General features: G+C 43.8%; 1 protein-coding gene across 8 annotated transcripts in view; it reads left to right on the top strand.

Annotated features, from left to right (window-relative positions):
* Window positions 1–19,023, top strand: part of LOC135518977 (lysine-specific demethylase 6A-like) — a 114,576-nt gene that overhangs the window by 14,869 nt on the left and 80,684 nt on the right. For all 8 annotated transcript variants that reach the window (XR_010452240.1, XR_010452239.1, XM_064943977.1 and 5 more), the window contains exons 3-5: window positions 3,138–3,246; window positions 4,695–4,744; window positions 10,951–11,009. Coding sequence is in view for 6 of the 8 variants with exons in the window: in XM_064943977.1 (XP_064800049.1) it covers window positions 3,138–3,246; window positions 4,695–4,744; window positions 10,951–11,009 (218 nt within the window). In the remaining 2 variants the exon portion in view is untranslated. The remainder of the gene's footprint in view (window positions 1–3,137; window positions 3,247–4,694; window positions 4,745–10,950; window positions 11,010–19,023) is intronic.

Below are 19,023 nucleotides of genomic sequence, written 5' to 3'. Positions count from 1 at the left end.
AACAGTGAAGAGGTGACTCCGCGATGCTGGCCTTCTAGGCAGAATTCCTCTGTCCCGTGTCTGTGTTCTTTTGCCCATCTTAATCTTTTATTTTTATTGACTGGTCTGAGATATGGCTTTTTCTCTTCAACTCTGCCTAGAAAGCCAGCATCGCGGAGTCACCTCTTCACTGTTGACATTGAGACTGGGTTTTTGCGGGTAAGAATCAGAATGTCCACAAATGGGCTTAACCACAGACAGAACTATTTCTCAGCTCAGTGGCCTTCTATTGTCCCCCCCCCATTTTAGTGGCCTTCTTTAAGAAGCTTTTTGTGCATATGAAACATTTCTGGGATCTTTTATTTCAGCCCATGAGACATGGGACCAACACTTTACATGTTATGTTTATATTTTTGTTACCTGGGTTTGTGCCTGTGAGATTGAGTCCGACTAGTGGAAGCATCGTATTCTCTTCCCTTGCAGTTGAAACTCAAAACAGACGATCAACGGAAGTTGTGATCAAAACATTGTAAATAGCCAAGAGACACAAGGACAAAGTTTCACTTCAGTAGACTTTCGTTTCAAGTCAATTAGACTAACTTTTATGCCTATTCACAGGGCTTATGTTAAGGAATCTTTCACTCAGCTCTTTACGTGTGCACAGATCCCCAGCCAGGCAGTTGTAGCGCCAGGGGGAATAGGCTGTATAGGATTCGTAGTTTGACTTTCATTTACAAGCTATAAAATTAAATGGCTACTGCAGCATTTATTTGATAATAAATGTGATCATACTTGACTTTGTTTTTTTATTGAAGAAATGATCCCACTGTGGAGCCCTGAACACCCTCCAACGTGGCTGGTGAATAGATAACCTACCCGCCAATGCCAAAATCAACCTGCAGGCTGTTAATTTTAGACCCTGCCCCTGCACTTCGACTACTGGTTCCCCCTGTATATAGCCAAGTTATCTCACACGGTGTATTTTATGCATTTTTATTATTATTACTGTACGTGTTTCACTGTTCTATTAAATAAATGTTTTTAGATATCATTTTATTTTTTCTTTCTCTCTGCATTGTTGGGAAGGGCCTGTAAGTAAGCATTTCGCTGTTAGTCCACACCTGTTTTACGAAGTATGTAACATTTGTTTTGATATACCTTTGCCTGAAAGTGTATGTATATATATATATATATATATATATATATATATATATATATATATATATATATATATATATATACATTTTTTTTTTTTACCCTGCAATAGAATTGAATCATGTCGAGGAAATGTGAACGATTCTGTGGGACCATACGTCCTATTGTTTCCAATCCCTGTTCTTCATTAGGCTTCTCATGCTATGGAGCCTAGATGCAGTGCCTGATTGGACGGCTGGCTCTCCTCATCTGGCAACTCAGGACAGAGCACTGTACCCAGGGGTATATGGGAAATATAGCCCACATAGGGTGGTCAAATAGTGCTCTGGTGTGGTATTTGGGGGGGGACTACAATGGTGTGTTGTTTGGGGGGAGGGGTGACCTGGAATGGTGTGTTGTTTGGGGGCGTGACCTGAAATGGTTTGGTGTTTGGGGGAAGGGGTGACCTGGTGTGGTGTTTGGGGAGGGGGGTGACTGGAATGGTGTGGTGTTTGGGGGGGGTGACTGGAATGGTGTGGTGTTTGGGGGGGTGACTGGAATGGTGTGGTGTTTGGGGGGGGGGGGGGTGACTGGAATGGTGTGGTGTTTGGGGGGGGGGTGACTGGAATGGCGTGGTGTTTGGGGGGGGTGACATTTGTCTGGTTCATATCAGCCACTGTCTGCTTCAGTCAGGTCTTGAGTGATCCTGTAGCACAGTGTCTGGGATGTCTGGCTGGCTGGCTGGCTAGATCTGAATGGATGAGACAGGGCTGTGGTGTGACGATTGAGACTACGCTGTCTGTGTCTCTGTCTCCCCTTAGGACTGCACTGACCTCTCTCTCCTCTCTTTCTCCTTTATTTTTCTCACCCACTCACTCACTCACCCACTCACCCACCCACTCTGTCTGACACCTTTGGCTGCTGGACTGAAATCTGAGATCCCCCTCCTATTCAATACAGCTCTACAGTGTCACCTGCTCTACATTGTGCGTCAAATGATGAACACATGACTATCGCTTCACCCTGGTTCCTGGTATGCCATTGCTCCTGCACTGTAATAACATTCCTAACAAATGCAAATGTCGTTTTGATATCAAGTTGGAGGATTTGAAATGGCTCGACCGAACTGCTCCCTTTTCTCTCTGAGTGGCTCGGCTATATCCCGGCCACTGGTCCTGATGATATACAGCTGGGGTGCACATACTTTTTATTCAGCTAGTGACTCTCCATCCTCCAGCTCACTGCCTGTTTCTAGGTGCTGCTCTCTCATTTGGCCCTCAGCCAAACTGGGTAGGCACACCTCCCTCTTTGAAAGTCTGTGGTGGTGATTTGTGTGGCTGTTATTTACATTTTGCCAGGCTGTAACCCCAACTTTGGCATGGGAGCCTTGGCTTGTCACCTTGCCAAACGACTTGGGCTGTGAAAGCCTTGCAAATGCATCCTCCCATTGAAAGGTGGGAGGGGACACCTGTGTGTCTGGGGCGAGAAACCTGTAGAGGTACAGCGATATGGTTCCGTGATGATCAAGTTATTTTAGGGACTTGTAGTTGCTGTTTAGTAACACGTTAGATGGCTGTTTTCATATCTTCCTCATCAGGATTTTTTTGCCATTAGACAGACCGTAACCAACATGTTTAGGAAACTTAGGCCTATAAGCTAAAACTGATTTAGTGTGGACTTCTAAAAGTTGGGGCATTCTTTAGGCCACCATTTTTAATACGGGGTGTTGAAATGATTTCCCCCCTCTCCCCTCTTCCCCCTCCCCCTCCCCCTGTTTCCCCTCTTCCCCCTCCCCCTGTTTCCCCTCTTCCCCCTGTTTCCCCCTGTTTCCCCTCTTCCCCCTGTTTCCCCCTGTTTCCCCCCCTCCCCCTGTTTCCCCCTGTTTCCCCCTCCCCCTGTTTCCCCCTGTTTCCCCCCTCCCCCTGTTTCCCCTCTTCCCCCTGTTTCCCCCTGTTTCCCCCTGTTTCCCCCTCCCCCTGTTTCCCCCTGTTTCCAACTCTTCCCCCTCTTCCCTCTCCCCATAGGCTGTAAGCTGCTATGACTCTGCCATCCTGAAGTCAGAAGGGAAAGTAGAGCCAGAGATGTTCTGCCAGCTGGGCCACTTCAATCTTCTCCTGGAGGACTATCCAAAAGGTGATCAAACAAACACACACACACACACACTACACCAGATCACATCCTTAATTTAGTAATAACAATGCTTTTGAAATTGTATGTTTGGCAGAATGTAGGATTTCGGTGTTGGAATTTGTCCTTTAAAGGTAGCAGCAGCTGCCAGACAGACTACACGCCCTCCCTCTTATTCTTCCCAAACCCTGTAAAAGGTGTCTGGAAATGACAAATAATAGTAGGCAGTTATGTTGGTGTAGGATGCTCTGCCGTCCCTGTTGTCACACGGAGCCTAGTGGTTAGAGCGTTGGACTAGTAAACGGAAGGTTGCAAGTTCAAATCCCCGAGCTGACAAGGTACAAATCTGTCGTTCTGCCCCTGAACAGGCAGTTAACCCACTGTTCCTAGGCCGTCATTGAAAATAAGAATTTGTTCTTAACTGACTTGCCTAGTAAAATAAAAAAATAAAAAAACTTTGCTGCTGTCCCTGTTGTCACACGGAGTCCTTCACTTCTCTGCCGTCCCTGTTGTCACACGGAGTCCTTCACTTCTCTGCCGTCCCTGTTGTCACACGGAGTCCTTCACTTCTCTGCCGTCCCTGTTGTCACACGGAGTCCTTCACTTCTCTGCCGTCCCTGTTATTACACGGAGTCCTTCACTTCTCTGCCGTCCCTGTTATTACACGGAGTCCTTCACTTCTCTGCCGTCCCTGTTATTACACGGAGTCCTTCACTTCTCTGCCGTCCCTGTTGTCACACGGAGTCCTTCACTTCTCTGCCGTCCCTGTTATTACACGGAGTCCTTCACTTCTCTGCCGTCCCTGTTGTCACACGGAGTCCTTCACTTCTCTGCCGTCCCTGTTATTACACGGAGTCCTTCACTTCTCTGCCGTCCCTGTTATTACACGGAGTCCTTCACTTCTCTGCTGTCCCTGTTGTCACACGGAGTCCTTCACTTCTCTGCCGTCCCTGTTGTCACACGGAGTCCTTCACTTCTCTGCTGTCCCTGTTGTCACACGGAGTCCTTCACTTCTCTGCCGTCCCTGTTATTACACGGAGTCCTTCACTTCTCTGCTGTCCCTGTTGTATTACACGGAGTCCTTCACTTCTCTGCCGTCCCTGTTATTACACGAAGTCCTTCACTTCTCTGCTGTCCCTGTTGTCACACGGAGTCCTTCACTTCTCTGCCGTTATGTAATGCCACTACCATTGTTTGCGGATGTCTCTGGGCTTTATATGACGACAAGTCTGGGGGAGTTTCTTGAGGAAATGTAGGTTGTGTGCGTTGTCATGCTTGAGTGTTTTTAAGTTTGAAGAGCTGTTTATTGTTATGCTTTGGGTTTTATTTGGCCTGTATTGCTGATGAGGTAGTGGCACCACAAGATTGTGTGTTGAGTGGATGAAGATGATGTAATGTTGGCTAATTGTTACAGTATTGTTTTGATCTGTTCACTAACTGGTCTCTCCTCTCAGCATTATCTGCATATCAGAGGTACTACAGTTTACAGTCGGACTACTGGAAGGTGAGTGGCTACTTTCTGAAACATCATGTATCCAAGTAGCTGTAGACTGCTACTTTCTGAAACATCATGTATCCAAGTAGGTCTAGCTGTAGACTGCTACTTTCTGAAACGTCATGTATCCAAGTAGGTGTAGCTGTAGACTGCTACTTTCTGAAACATCATGTATCCAAGTAGCTGTAGACTGCTACTTTCTGAAACATCATGTATCCAAGTAGCTGTAGACTGCTACTTTCTGAAACATCATGTATCCAAGTAGGTCTAGCTGTAGACTGCTACTTTCTGAAACGTCATGTATCCAAGTAGGTGTAGCTGTAGACTGCTACTTTCTGAAACATCATGTATCCAAGTAGCTGTAGACTGCTACTTTCTGAAACATCATGTATCCAAGTAGCTGTAGACTGCTACTTTCTGAAACATCATGTATCCAAGTAGGTCTAGCTGTAGACTGCTACTTTCTGAAACGTCATGTATCCAAGTAGGTCTAGCTGTAGACTGCTACTTTCTGAAACATCATGTATCCAAGTAGGTCTAGCTGTAGACTGCTACTTTCTGAAACGTCATGTATCCAAGTAGGTGTAGCTGTAGACTGCTACTTTCTGAAACATCATGTATCCAAGTAGCTGTAGACTGCTACTTTCTGAAACATCATGTATCCAAGTAGCTGTAGACTGCTACTTTCTGAAACATCATGTATCCAAGTAGGTCTAGCTGTAGACTGCTACTTTCTGAAACGTCATGTATCCAAGTAGGTGTAGCTGTAGACTGCTACTTTCTGAAACATCATGTATCCAAGTAGCTGTAGACTGCTACTTTCTGAAACATCATGTATCCAAGTAGCTGTAGACTGCTACTTTCTGAAACATCATGTATCCAAGTAGATGTAGACTGCTACTTTCTGAAACATCATGTATCCAAGTAGATGTAGCTGTAGACTGCTACTTTCTGAAACACCATGTATCCAAGTAGATGTAGCTGTAGACTGCTACTTTCTGAAACATCATGTATCCAAGTAGGTGTAGCTGTAGACTGCTACTTTCTGAAACATCATGTATCCAAGTATGTCTAGCTGTAGACTGCTACTTTCTGAAACATCATGTATCCAAGTAGATGTAGCTGTAGACTGCTACTTTCTGAAACACCATGTATCCAAGTAGATGTAGCTGTAGACAGCTACTTTCTGAAACATCATGTATCCAAGTAGGTCTAGCTGTAGACTGCTACTTTCTGAAACATCATGTATCCAAGTAGATGTAGCTGTAGACTGCTACTTTCTGAAACATCATGTATCCAAGTAGGTCTAGCTGTAGACTGCTACTTTCTGAAACATCATGTATCCAAGTAGGTCTAGCTGTAGACTGCTACTTTCTGAAACATCATGTATCCAAGTAGATGTAGCTGTAGACTGCTACTTTCTGAAACACCATGTATCCAAGTAGGTCTAGCTGTAGACTGCTACTTTCTGAAACATCATGTATCCAAGTAGCTGTAGACTGCTACTTTCTGAAACACCATGTATCCAAGTAGGTCTAGCTGTAGACTGCTACTTTCTGAAACACCATGTATCCAAGTAGGTCTAGCTGTAGACTGCTACTTTCTGAAACATCATGTATCCAAGTAGCTGTAGACTGCTACTTTCTGAAACACCATGTATCCAAGTAGGTCTAGCTGTAGACTGCTACTTTCTGAAACATCATGTATCCAAGTAGATGTAGCTGTAGACTGCTACTTTCTGAAACACCATGTATCCAAGTAGGTCTAGCTGTAGACTGCTACTTTCTGAAACATCATGTATCCAAGTAGATGTAGCTGTAGACTGCTACTTTCTGAAACATCATGTATCCAAGTAGATGTAGCTGTAGACTGCTACTTTCTGAAACATCATGTATCCAAGTAGGTGTAGCTGTAGACTGCTACTTTCTGAAACATCATGTATCCAAGTAGGTCTAGCTGTAGACTGCTACTTTCTGAAACATCATGTATCCAAGTAGGTCTAGCTGTAGACTGCTACTTTCTGAAACATCATGTATCCAAGTAGGTCTAGCTGTAGACTGCTACTTTCTGAAACACCATGTATCCAAGTAGGTCTAGCTATAGACTGCTACTTTCTGAAACACCATGTATCCAAGTAGGTCTAGCTGTAGACTGCTACTTTCTGAAACATCATGTATCCAAGTAGGTCTAGCTGTAGACTGCTACTTTCTGAAACATCATGTATCCAAGTAGGTCTAGCTGTAGACTGCTACTTTCTGAAACACCATGTATCCAAGTAGGTGTAAATGTTGACTGCTGACCCCTTGTTTTCTTGGCATTCAACTACATACCTTGACGATGACAGTGTTCATAAAGGAATGGTGTTAGACTAGGGAAGCTGTTCTCCAGTGTCTAGGTCCTATTCAGTTGACCGTTTGACCCGGCCAGGCCAGCCACCAGCTCTTATCATGTGGTGTGTCCTCTCCCTGCCCAGTGTGGGTGGATAAGGGGGGGTGGATGTTAGTTCCAGTCTGCCTTGGCGCCCGTTGGCGTGTGAGTGGAGATGAGGTGTTCGGGACGTGACCGTGATGGTTGACGTGACCGTGATGGTTGACGTGACCGTGATGGTTGGGGACGTGACCGTGATGGTTGGGGACGTGACCGTGATGGTTGGGGACGTGACCGTGATGGTTGGGGACGTGACCGTGATGGTTGGGGACGTGACCGTGATGGTTGGGGACGTGACCGTGATGGTTGGGGACGTGACCGTGATGGTTGGGGACGTGACCGTGATGGGGACAGACAGCGTTGTGTTTCTGCCCCTGTTCACTGCGGTTCTGGTTCTGGGACTGTGACTGGGCCTGTCTGGGAGAAAGGGCTATGGCTTTAGAATGGAGTATGGAAGGGCTACCTGGGACTGGGCAGAGGGCTGAAGCTGGGGTGTAGGACTGAGCATCAGGTTGGGCTTTGGACTAGGGGCTGGGGTGTAGGGTTGGAGCTTGATCGAGGCTTTCTGGACTGAGCATCAGGTTGGGCTTTGGACTAGGGGCTGGGTGTAGGGTTGGAGCTTGAGTCTCACAACTGTTGGCGAGGAGCCAGGTCTCGGGTAGAGAACTTGGCTGAGCTATGCTGAGACTGGGAGGAGCAGGGAGGCAGGCTATACTCCCTGAGTCTGTGGAAGAAATGGTCAAAACATTGACTGAATTTGACTGGGTCGGTCTCATGGGAGGTGAATGTGAAGGGTAGGCTGCCAGGCTGTCAGAAACATTCTTACTCAGACTCTCGCATCCTCTCTCACTTTCTCAACTCTCACATCGTCTTACTCTGGGGACCGATGCATATCGATTAATTATTACTGGTGTTGCATGGTATACTGAAACGTCTGTACTTTTTCCGATACTCGAACCTGAAAAACGGTTTGATACTAAATGTTTGTTGCTTTCGGTACTTCTGTCAAATGTGTCTCAAGTTGTCTACTGATTTGAGAGAGGATCAAGTCTGTCAGTGCAGCCAATGTCCTCTTATCGTCTGCTCCACTTACTCATTGCTAGTTCTAGCGGCTAGAGTCTGTCTGTTCTGAGGAACCACTGCACTCACTGGGAGTCTGGGCTGCATCAGTTATGCTGCACAGAAGTTCAACTCTAATAATGCATGTCAAAAATGTTGAAAATATTTAATTACTGTTCGCAAAACAATGTCCATTATATAACTTTATTCATTCACTTTATCTCCCCCGTCTCACCTCTTTCCCAGTCAAGATCATCTTAGTTTGAGCCTCGCTGTCTGTGTGAGATGTCATGGGTCTTAAAGAGACAGTGCAGACTTTTATAAAATAACAGATGGCTTCTTCTATGCAGATGTTGTTTATCAATAAAATACGTCCCAAATGGAAGGGAAGCAGTTTGTCAAATTGACTGTGTGATTTATATAATTGATTCATTAATGCATACATTCAAATCTAAAAAGTCAAATGTAATGATATTGTCCTCGTGTGGAAACCCTCAGCCATGCTGTCTGTCTGATCCTCTCTCCTCCTAACTCCTCAGCCATACTGTCTGTCTGATCCTCTCTCCTCCTAACTCCTCAGCCATACTGTCTGTCTGATCCTCTCTCCTCCTAACTCCTCAGCCATACTGTCTGTCTGATCCTCTCTCCTCCTAACTCCTCAGCCATACTGTCTGTCTGATCCTCTCCTAACTCCTCAGCCATGCTGTCTGTCTGATCTGCTCTCTCCTCCTAACTCCTCAGCCATACTGTCTGTCTGATCCTCTCTCCTCCTAACTCCTCAGCCATGCTGTCTGTCTGATCCTCTCCTAACTCCTCAGCCATGCTGTCTGTCTGATCTGCTCTCTCCTCCTAACTCCTCAGCCATGCTGTCTGTCTGATCTGCTCTCTCCTCCTAACTCCTCAGCCATGCTGTCTGTCTGATCTGCTCTCTCCTCCTAACTCCTCAGCCATGCTGTCTGTCTGATCCTCTCTCCTCCTAACTCCTCAGCCATACTGTCTGTCTGATCCTCTCTCCTCCTAACTCCTCAGCCATGCTGTCTGTCTGATCTGCTCTCTCCTAACTCCTCAGCCATGCTGTCTGTCTGATCTGCTCTCTCCTCCTAACTCCTCAGCCATGCTGTCTGTCTGATCTGCTCTCTCCTAACTCCTCAGCCATGCTGTCTGTCTGATCTGCTCTCCTCCTAACTCCTCAGCCATGCTGTCTGTCTGATCCTCTCTCCTCCTAACTCCTCAGCCATGCTGTCTGTCTGATCTGCTCTCCTCCTAACTCCTCAGCCATGCTGTCTGTCTGATCTGCTCTCTCCTCCTAACTCCTCAGCCATGCTGTCTGTCTGATCCTCTCTCCTCCTAACTCCTCAGCCATGCTGTCTGTCTGATCCTCTCTCCTCCTAACTCCTCAGCCATACTGTCTGTCTGATCCTCTCTCCTCCTAACTCCTCAGCCATGCTGTCTGTCTGATCCTCTCCTAACTCCTCAGCCATACTGTCTGTCTGATCTGCTCTCTCCTCCTAACTCCTCAGCCATGCTGTCTGTCTGATCCTCTCTCCTCCTAACTCCTCAGCCATGCTGTCTGTCTGATCTGCTCTCTCCTCCTAACTCCTCAGCCATGCTGTCTGTCTGATCCTCTCTCCTCCTAACTCCTCAGCCATGCTGTCTGTCTGATCTGCTCTCTCCTCCTAACTCCTCAGCCATACTGTCTGTCTGATCCTCTCTCCTCCTAACTCCTCAGCCATACTGTCTGTCTGATCCTCTCCTAACTCCTCAGCCATGCTGTCTGTCTGATCTGCTCTCTCCTCCTAACTCCTCAGCCATACTGTCTGTCTGATCTGCTCTCCTCCTAACTCCTCAGCCATGCTGTCTGTCTGATCTGCTCTCTCCTCCTAACTCCTCAGCCATGCTGTCTGTCTGATCTGCTCTCTCCTCCTAACTCCTCAGCCATACTGTCTGTCTGATCTGCTCTCTTGTTTTCTGGTTGATTGATATGTCTGTATGAGTAGGAGGTTCTATGCTTAGAGACTTTCGGTTGTGACTGATACCGGTACTACAGTGTCATGTGAAACTATGGCACAATGGTAACCTCAAAGGTGAATTACTGGGACACAATGGTAACCTCTGAATTTCACTCTTTGGAAATGAACTGCAGTAGGTATTTAAGGTCTCTACTCTGCCATTGACCTTATTGGCATAGAATGCACTTTAATCCTGAGAGGGATGAGGAGCTGCTGTTTTTTGGCTAGGCCAACTAAACACTTTCCCTTTAGATGACTCAGTCAGGACTGTATGTTAGTGATATCAATCCCTCAGAGGATTGCATTATCATTTTTTGTGGGCAAAATCAACAATTCCCTTCATATTGTCTATGCGAGGGCCTGCAAACTTGACTAGTCACAGCACTATTTACTCAAAACAGTAAAATCATCTCAATTTTTGTTCTTTTTCGTGACAAATTGGATCTTTGCATATTGCAATGCAGAAAATGTCAATTGGCACTGCAAAATGAAGTGTCCCCTTCTCTGCAAATATCACAACAAAATCCCAGCTAAATCCTAGAGGGACTGTGAAGTGTCCTTATTTTGTTGAAACTTGACAGCAATCAGTGTTGTTCAGACATTATCTTTAAACATTTTTTTTATTTTAAATATTTTATTTAAAATATTTTTTTTTACCAATGCCGTTTGAGAAATAGACTAAATGTTCCTGCCACTAATGTTTTTTCTCCCTCTCTCAAGAATGCTGCCTTTTTATATGGCCTTGGTTTGGTCTACTTCCATTACAACACATTTCACTGGTAAGTACACATCGACAGTATTTTCCTTTGGACTGTAGTGTGTTTTTATTAGCTTGGCCTCGTGGACCTGTGTAGTGATACACAGGCTATATAGTACATTACATTTGTGTAGCTATTGTATGTTCCTTACTTTGTGTATGTTTTCATTGAACCCTTACCTGACTGGTGGGATTGACTGTTGAATTGTCAGTTATGCTTCTTTCATTCTATAAACTCATAGTTTAAAGTCCAATAACATTTTATTGGTCACATACATGTGGTTAGCAGATGTTTAGCAAAATGCTTGTGCTTCTAGTTCTGACAGTGTAGTAATATCTAACAAGTAATATGACAATTCCCCAACAACGACCTAATACACACAAATCTAAAGGGGTGAATGAGAATATGTACATGTAAGTGTATGGATGAGCGATGGCCGAGCAGCATAGGCAAGGTGCAATAGATGGTATAAAATACAGTATATACATGTGATATGAGTAATGTAAAATATGTAAACATTATTAATGTGGTATTAATTAAATTGGCATTGTTTAAAGTGACTAGTGATCCATTTATTAAGTGTCCAGTGATTGGGTCTCAATGTAGGCAACGGCCTCTCTGTGTTAGTGATGGCTGTTTAGCAGTCTGATGGCCTTTGTCAGAAGCTGTTTTTCATTCTCTCTGCAAATTCTGTTTATCAGTGCTGCCATTGCTTTGTATGACACTTGTTTTTCTAAGAATGTTGCTATTTACTGCCTCTGTCAATTGTAGGTCAGACATAGCCCAGAATACTACTTACAGTAAATATAGAACATTTGATATGCAGCCTGTTTGAGCTTTGGGCGGGGGAAGGAAGGAGGAAGTTAGGCAGCTGACAGTTCAGGGAAAGGAAATCCTTTTACGTTCATACACCCGAGAGCTTAAGTTACGATCATGAAAAGGTTAAAGCGTGGGGAGAGGGCGTAGTGTGATGGGGGTGCGACCAGTCTCAACGTCAACAGTGAAGAGGCGATTCCGGGAAGCTGGCCTTCTAGGCCGAGTTCCTCTGTCCAGTGTCTGTTATTTTGGCCATCTTAATATTTTCTTTTTATTGGCCAGTCTGAGATATAGCTTTTCTTTGCAACTCTGCCTAAGAGGCCAGCATCCTGGAGTCGCCTCTTCACTGTTGACGTCGAGACTGGTGTTTTGCGGGTACTATTTAATGAAACTATTTAATGAAGACACCAGTTGAAGACTTGTGAGGCATCTGTTTCTCAAACTAGACACTCTAATGTACTTGTCCTCTTGCTCAGTTGTACCCCGGGGCCTCTTCTCTTTCTATTCTGGTTAGAGCCAGTTTGTGCTATTGTGAAGTTAGTAGTACACAGCATTGTACAATATCTTCAGTTTCTTGGCAATTTCTCACATGAAATAGCCTTCATCACCCAGAACAAGAATAGACTGACAAGTTTCAGAAGAAAGTTCTTTGTTTCTGGACATTTTGACCCTGTAATCAAACTCACAAATACTGATGCTCCAGATACTCAATTAGTTGAAAGAAGGACAGTTTTATTGCTTCTTTAATCAGCACGACAGTTTTCAGCTGTGCTAACATAATTGAAAAAAACGTTTTCTAATGATCAATTAGCCTTTTAAAATGATAAACTTGGATTAGCGAACACAAGTGATGGATGCTGATAATGGGCCTTTCTACTAGAGGTCGACCGATTTATCTGAATGGCCTGTTAATTAGGGCCAATTTTAAAGTTTTCATAACAATCGAAAATCGCTATTTTTGGACAGATTTTTATTTAATTTTTGAAATATTTTTTACACCTTTATTTAACTAGGCAAGTCAGTTAAGAACACATTCTTATTTTCAATGACGGCCTAGGAACGGTGGGTTAACTGCCTTGTTCAGGGGCAGAACGACATTTTTACCTTGTCAGCTCGGGGATTCAATCTTGCAACCTTACGGTTAACTTGTTCAACGCTCTAACCACCTGCCTTACATTGCACTCCACGAGGACCCTGCCTGTTACGGCAAATGCAGTAAGAAGCCACGTTAAATTGCTAGCTAGCATTTAAACGTATCTTATAAAAAACAATCAATCATAATCACAAGTTAACTACACATGGTTGATGATATTACTAGTTTATCTAGCGTGTCCTGCGGTGCATATAATTGATGCAGTGCAGATTCGCGAAAAAGGACTGTCATTGCTCCAACATGTACCTAACCATAAACATCAATGCCTTTCTTGCAATCAGTACACAAGTATATGTTTTTAAACCTGCATATTTAGTTAATATTGCCTGCTAACATGAATTTCTTTTTACTAGGGAAATTGTGTCACTTCTCTTGCAACAGAGTCAGGGTATATGCAGCAGTTTGGGCCGCCTGGCTCGTTGTGAACTGTATGAAGACTATTTCTTCCTAACAAAGACAGCCAACTTCGCCAAACGGGGGATGATTTAACAAAAGCGCATTTGCGAAAAAGCACAATCGTTGCACGACTGTACCTAACCATAAACACCAATGCCTTTCTTAAAATCAACACACAGAAGTATATATTTTTAAACCTGCATATTTAGCTAAAACAAATCCAGGTCAGCAGGCATTATTAACCAGGTGAAATTGTGTCACTTCTCTTGCGTTCATTGCACACAGAGTCAGGGTATATGCAACAGTTTGGGCCGCCTGGCTCGTTGCGAACTAATTTGCCAGAATTTTACATTTTTATGACAACATTGAAGGTTGTACAATGTAACAGCAATATTTTGACTTATGAATGCCACACATTAGATAAAAATACGGAACGGTTCCGTATTTCACTGAAAGAATAAATGTTTTGTTTTCGAAATTATAGTTCGCGGATTCGACCATATTAATGACCGAAGGCTCATATTTCTGTGTTATTATGTTATAATTAAGTCCATGATTTGATATTTGATAGAGCTGTCTGACTGAGCGATGCGTACGAGTCTGCTGCTGCCTACCATTCATTCAAACAGCACTTTAGTGCGTTTTGCCAGCAGCTCTTCGCTGTGCTTCAAGCATTGAGCTGTTTATGACTTCAAGCCTGTCAACACCCGAGATTAGGCTGGTGTAACCAATGTGAAATGGCTAGCTAGTTAGCGGCGTGCGCGCTAATAGTGTTTCAATCGGTGACGTCACTCGCTCTGAGACTTGGAGTAGTTGTTCACCTTGCTCTGCAAGGGCCGTGGCTTTTGTGGAGCGATGGGTAACGCTGCTTCGAGGGTGGCTGTTGTCGATGTGTTTCTGGTTCGAGCCCGTCGAGGAGAGGGACGGAAGATATACTTTTACATTGGCAATACTAAAGTTCCTATAAGAACATCCAATAGTCAAATGTATATGAAATACAAATGGTATAGAGATAAATAATCCTATAATTCCTATAATAACTACAACCTAAAACTTCTTACCTGGGAATATTGAAGACTCATGGTAAAAGGAACCACCAGCTTTCATATGTTCTCATGTTCTGAGCAAGGACCTTAAACGTTAGCATTTTTACATGGCACATATTGCACTTTTACTTTCTTCTCCAACACTTGTTCAATTTGGTTTAAATAATGCAAAAAAAACAAGTTTCATTATTCAGAAGCTAGCCAGAAGCTGGCTAACTAACGTTAGTATTCAGATAACCACAGTTGGCGGTCATCAGCTCTCCTTTAGCTCGAAAAGCTATCGCCAGTTTTGTACAACGCGACTCAGACCAGAGCATACCGGACCTATTTTCTATCCATATCTCTGGATTTCTACCGCAAGCTCTGGACATTTACACCTGGATCTTGCAGCTAGCTAGCTGGTATCCGAGTGACTATTGGCTTACGTTGGTCCCGGAGCAAACATCAATTATTATGGAGCTAGCCAGCTGAAGAGTTCCATCAGCCACTCCTGGGCTACAATCACCTATCCGGACCCGTTTTAATGCCGATACGGAGCCCCACCGGGCCTTCACGACTGGACTACCGACGTTATCTGCACGAGGGAGTTATCCAACTGGCCCCTCCGTTGCGACGTCCCCTGAACGCCCATCTGCGGTCCGCTAACCTTTAGCTGTCTTATCGGCTGCTCACGGCTACGCCTACCTGGCTACGTCAACAGCACTGCACCACCAACAGCAACTCGCCCAAGCCTTCCCCATTTCTCCTTGTCCCAAATCCAGTCAGCTGATGTTGCCAAATCTGGACCCCTACAAATCAGCCGGGCTAGACAATCTGGACCCTTTCTTTCTAAAATGATCTGCCAAAATTGTTGCAACCCCTATTACTAGCCTGTTCAACCTCTCTTTTGTGTCGTCTGAGATTCCCAAAGATTGGAAAGCAGCTGCGGTCATCCCCCTCTTCAAAGGGGGGGACACTCTTGACCCAAACTGCTCCAGACCTATATCTATCCTACCCTGCCTTTCTAAGGTCTTCGAAAGCCAAGTCAACAAACAGATTACCGACCATTTCGAATCCTACCGCACCTTCTCTAATGCAATCTGGTTTCAGAGCTGGTCATGGGTGCACCTCAGCCACGCTCAAGGTCCTAAACGATATCTTAACCTGGCCAAGGCTTTCGACTCTGTCAATCACCACATCCTCATCGGCAGGCTCGATAGCCTTGGTTTCTCAAATGATTGCCTCGCCTGGTTAACCAACTACTTCTCTGATAGAATTCAGTGTGTCAAATCGGAGGGCCTGTTGTCCAGGCCGCTGGCATTCTCTATGGGGGTGCCACAGGGTTCAAATCTTGGGCCGACTCTCTTCTCTGTATACATCAATGATGTCGCTCTTGCTGAGTCTCTGATCCACCTCTACGCAGACGAAACCATTCTGTATACTTCTGGCCCTTATTTGGACACTGTGTTATCAACCCTCCAGATGAGCTTCAATGCTGTACAACTCTCCTTCCGTGGCCTCCAACTGCTCTTAAATACAAGTAAAACTAAATGCATGCTTTTCAACCGATTGCTGCCTGCACCTGCCCGCCCGCCCAGCATCACTACTCTGGACGGTCCTGACTTAGAATATGGGGACAACTACAAATACCTGGGTGTCTGGTTAGATTGTAAACTCTCCTTCCAGACTCACATGAAGTATCTCCAGTCCAAAGTTAAATCGAGCATTGGCTTCCTATTTCGCAACAAAGCATCCTTCAGTCATGCTGCCAAACATACCCTCGTAAAACTGACTATCCTACCGATCCTCGACTTCGGCGATGTCATTTACAAAATAGCTTCCATTACCCTACTTAATAATTTGGATGCAGTCTATCACAGTGCCATCCTTTTTGTCACCAAAGCCCCATATACTACCCACCACTGCGACCTGTATGATCTCGTTGGCTGGCCCTCGCTTCATACTCGTCTCCAAACCCGCTGACTCCAGGTCATCTACAAGACCCTGCTAGGTAAAGTCCCCCCTTATCTCAGCTCACTGGTTACCATAGCAGCATCCACCTGTAGCACGCGCTCCAGCAGGTATAACTCTCTGGTCACCCCCAAAACCAATTCCTCCTTTGGCCGCCTCTCCTTCCAGTTCTCTGCTGCCAATGACTGGAACAAACTACAAAAATCTCTGAAACTGGAAACACTTATCTCCCTCACTAGCTTTACGCACTAGCTGTCAGAGCAGCTCACAGATTACTGCACCTGTACCTAGCCCATCTATAATTTAGCCCAAACAACTACCTCTTCCCCTACTGTATTTATTTATTTTGCTCCTTTGCACCCCATTATTTTTATTTCTACTTTGCACATTCTTCCACTGCAATTCTACCATTCCAGTGTTTTACTTGCTATATTGTATTTATTTCGCCACCATGGCCTTTTTTGCCTTTACCTCCCTTATCTCACCTCATTTGCTCACATTGTATATAGACTTATTTTTCTACTGTATTATTGACTGTATGTTTGTTTTACTCCATGTGTAGCTCTGTGTTGTTGTATCTGTCGAACTGCTTTGCTTTATCTTGGCCAGGTCGCAATTGTAATTGAAAACTTGTTCTCAACTTGCCTACCTGGTTAAATAAAGGTGAAATAAAATAAAACATTTGAGGCTAAAATGATTTTATTGATGTATTATATTAAGTTAAAATAAGTTTTCATTCAGTATTGTTGTAATTTTCATTATAACAAATACATAAAAAAAAAAATATCGGCCAATTAATCTTTTTTTTTTTTTGGTCCTCCAGTAATCGGTTTCGGTGTTGAAAAATCATAATCGGTCGACCTCTACTTTGTCTATGTAGATATTCCATTGAAAACCAGCCGTTTCCAGCTCCAACAGTCATTTACAACATATAACAATGTCTACACTGTATTTCTGATAAATTTGTTATTTTAATGGACAAAAAATTAGCTTTTCTTTCAGGAACAAGGCTATTTCTAAGTGACCACAAACCTTTTAAACGGTAGTGTATATAAGATTTATGAGAAGGGGGAGATGAATAGAATATGACGTTCATCTAAACTGGAGGGGGAAATTATTGTCTACACACCCAACAACGAGGGTGTGCACAGTGCTCACTCACCGGGAATATGGCCGATGCTTTCCACTGGTGCCAATAAGATAGGCTATAGGCCTACTGTTGTTCGATTAATTAAGTTGAGAATTTTGATAATTAAAAAGCAGATTTGTTGTTTTAAATTGTGTTCTCTTTACAGCTTTCCAAACGCATGTTTTCCCACGATGACATTTTTTAAATATGTAAATATGCCTGGCTGGGCCTCTACTTTTCACTGACAGTCGCAACTCAACAATCGTCTATTTGGTATAACTCACGCACGTTTCCCAAATGACATGCGCTGCCTGCCTTCCAACTGTAGGCAATGTGGCTTAAAACAAGCTAATGATCCTCGGTGTTCAAATCATGCTTTAGTAGTCTATTTTGAATGATTTGTATTTATTTATGTATAGACAGAAGTAGGCTATATAATTACTTGGGGAAAGCTTTCCTTAACATAATGGACGCGGCGACTATGATCCTATGTCAATTTACTATTGGGCGGCAGGGTAGCCTAGTGGTTAGAGTGTTGGACTAGTAACCGGAAGGCTGCAAGTTCGAATCCCCGAGCTGACGAGGTACAAATCTGTCGTTCTGCCCCTGAACAGGCAGTTAACCCACTGTTCCTAGGCCGTCATTGAAAATAAGAATTTGTTCTTAACTGACTTGCCTAGTAAAATAAAGGTAAAATAAAAAAAAACATTTTTTTTAAATATTCCCCCATAGTAGAAAATTTGACCTTGTCAACTTGTCGGGAAAGAAATAACCCAAACAGATTCTAGGACAGTTGTGGGACGATAGATCCCAAATTCATACAACCAGTAGGTCTAGACTACATAAAAAAATAAAGTACTTAAAAAGCAATGAATCTGATCAGAACATTTAGCTTAAAATGTTGATAAACTATCATTTATTAAAATGATTAGCGCACAAGGCAGTAGGCTACGCACAAGTGTGCATTTGGCTACTGGACAATGAAAGCAAGTTGAAAACCAATAGAAATAGCCTACTGGACAATGAAAGGAAGTTGAAAACCAATAGAAATAGCCTACTGGACAATGAAAGCAAGTTGAAAACCAATAGAAATAGCCTACTGGTTTCAAAGGCTTTTGGAAGTCTTTATAAAACTGGTTGCGTTTTGCCGAGGCTACTTTGAAACAAGGTTAAACATGCCTCATGTGGTGAATCGTTCAAGTAAAAAAAATAAAAAATGAAGTAGCTATATGTTTTAAAAATGCCTACAGCCTCCAGCTCGTTGCCTAAGCATTTGAATGGCGAATGAGAAGCACACTTTGTAATCATGGCCCCCAAAAACTTTTTTTAACACACGATTGCATTCAGAAATATTGCGCTATGAGTGGGCTTATAAAAGCGTTGTCTGTCTGTCTGTCTGTATGCTATGTGCATGTGATTAATAAGATGCATAACGAATACACACCAATTTGGTTCCTTTAAATTATGCAAATTAACTCCTAGACAGATTTACATCAACTGGTATTTCCATCGATGAATAGGCTAAAAAGCATTATTTTGCAATGG

Source organism: Oncorhynchus masou, chromosome 29, assembly GCF_036934945.1.
Source record: "Oncorhynchus masou masou isolate Uvic2021 chromosome 29, UVic_Omas_1.1, whole genome shotgun sequence".
NCBI classification, from domain to species: Eukaryota; Metazoa; Chordata; class Actinopteri; order Salmoniformes; family Salmonidae; genus Oncorhynchus; species Oncorhynchus masou.
The sequence above is the reverse complement of the archived record's forward strand: the minus strand, read 5'-3'. Positions and strand labels throughout refer to the sequence as shown.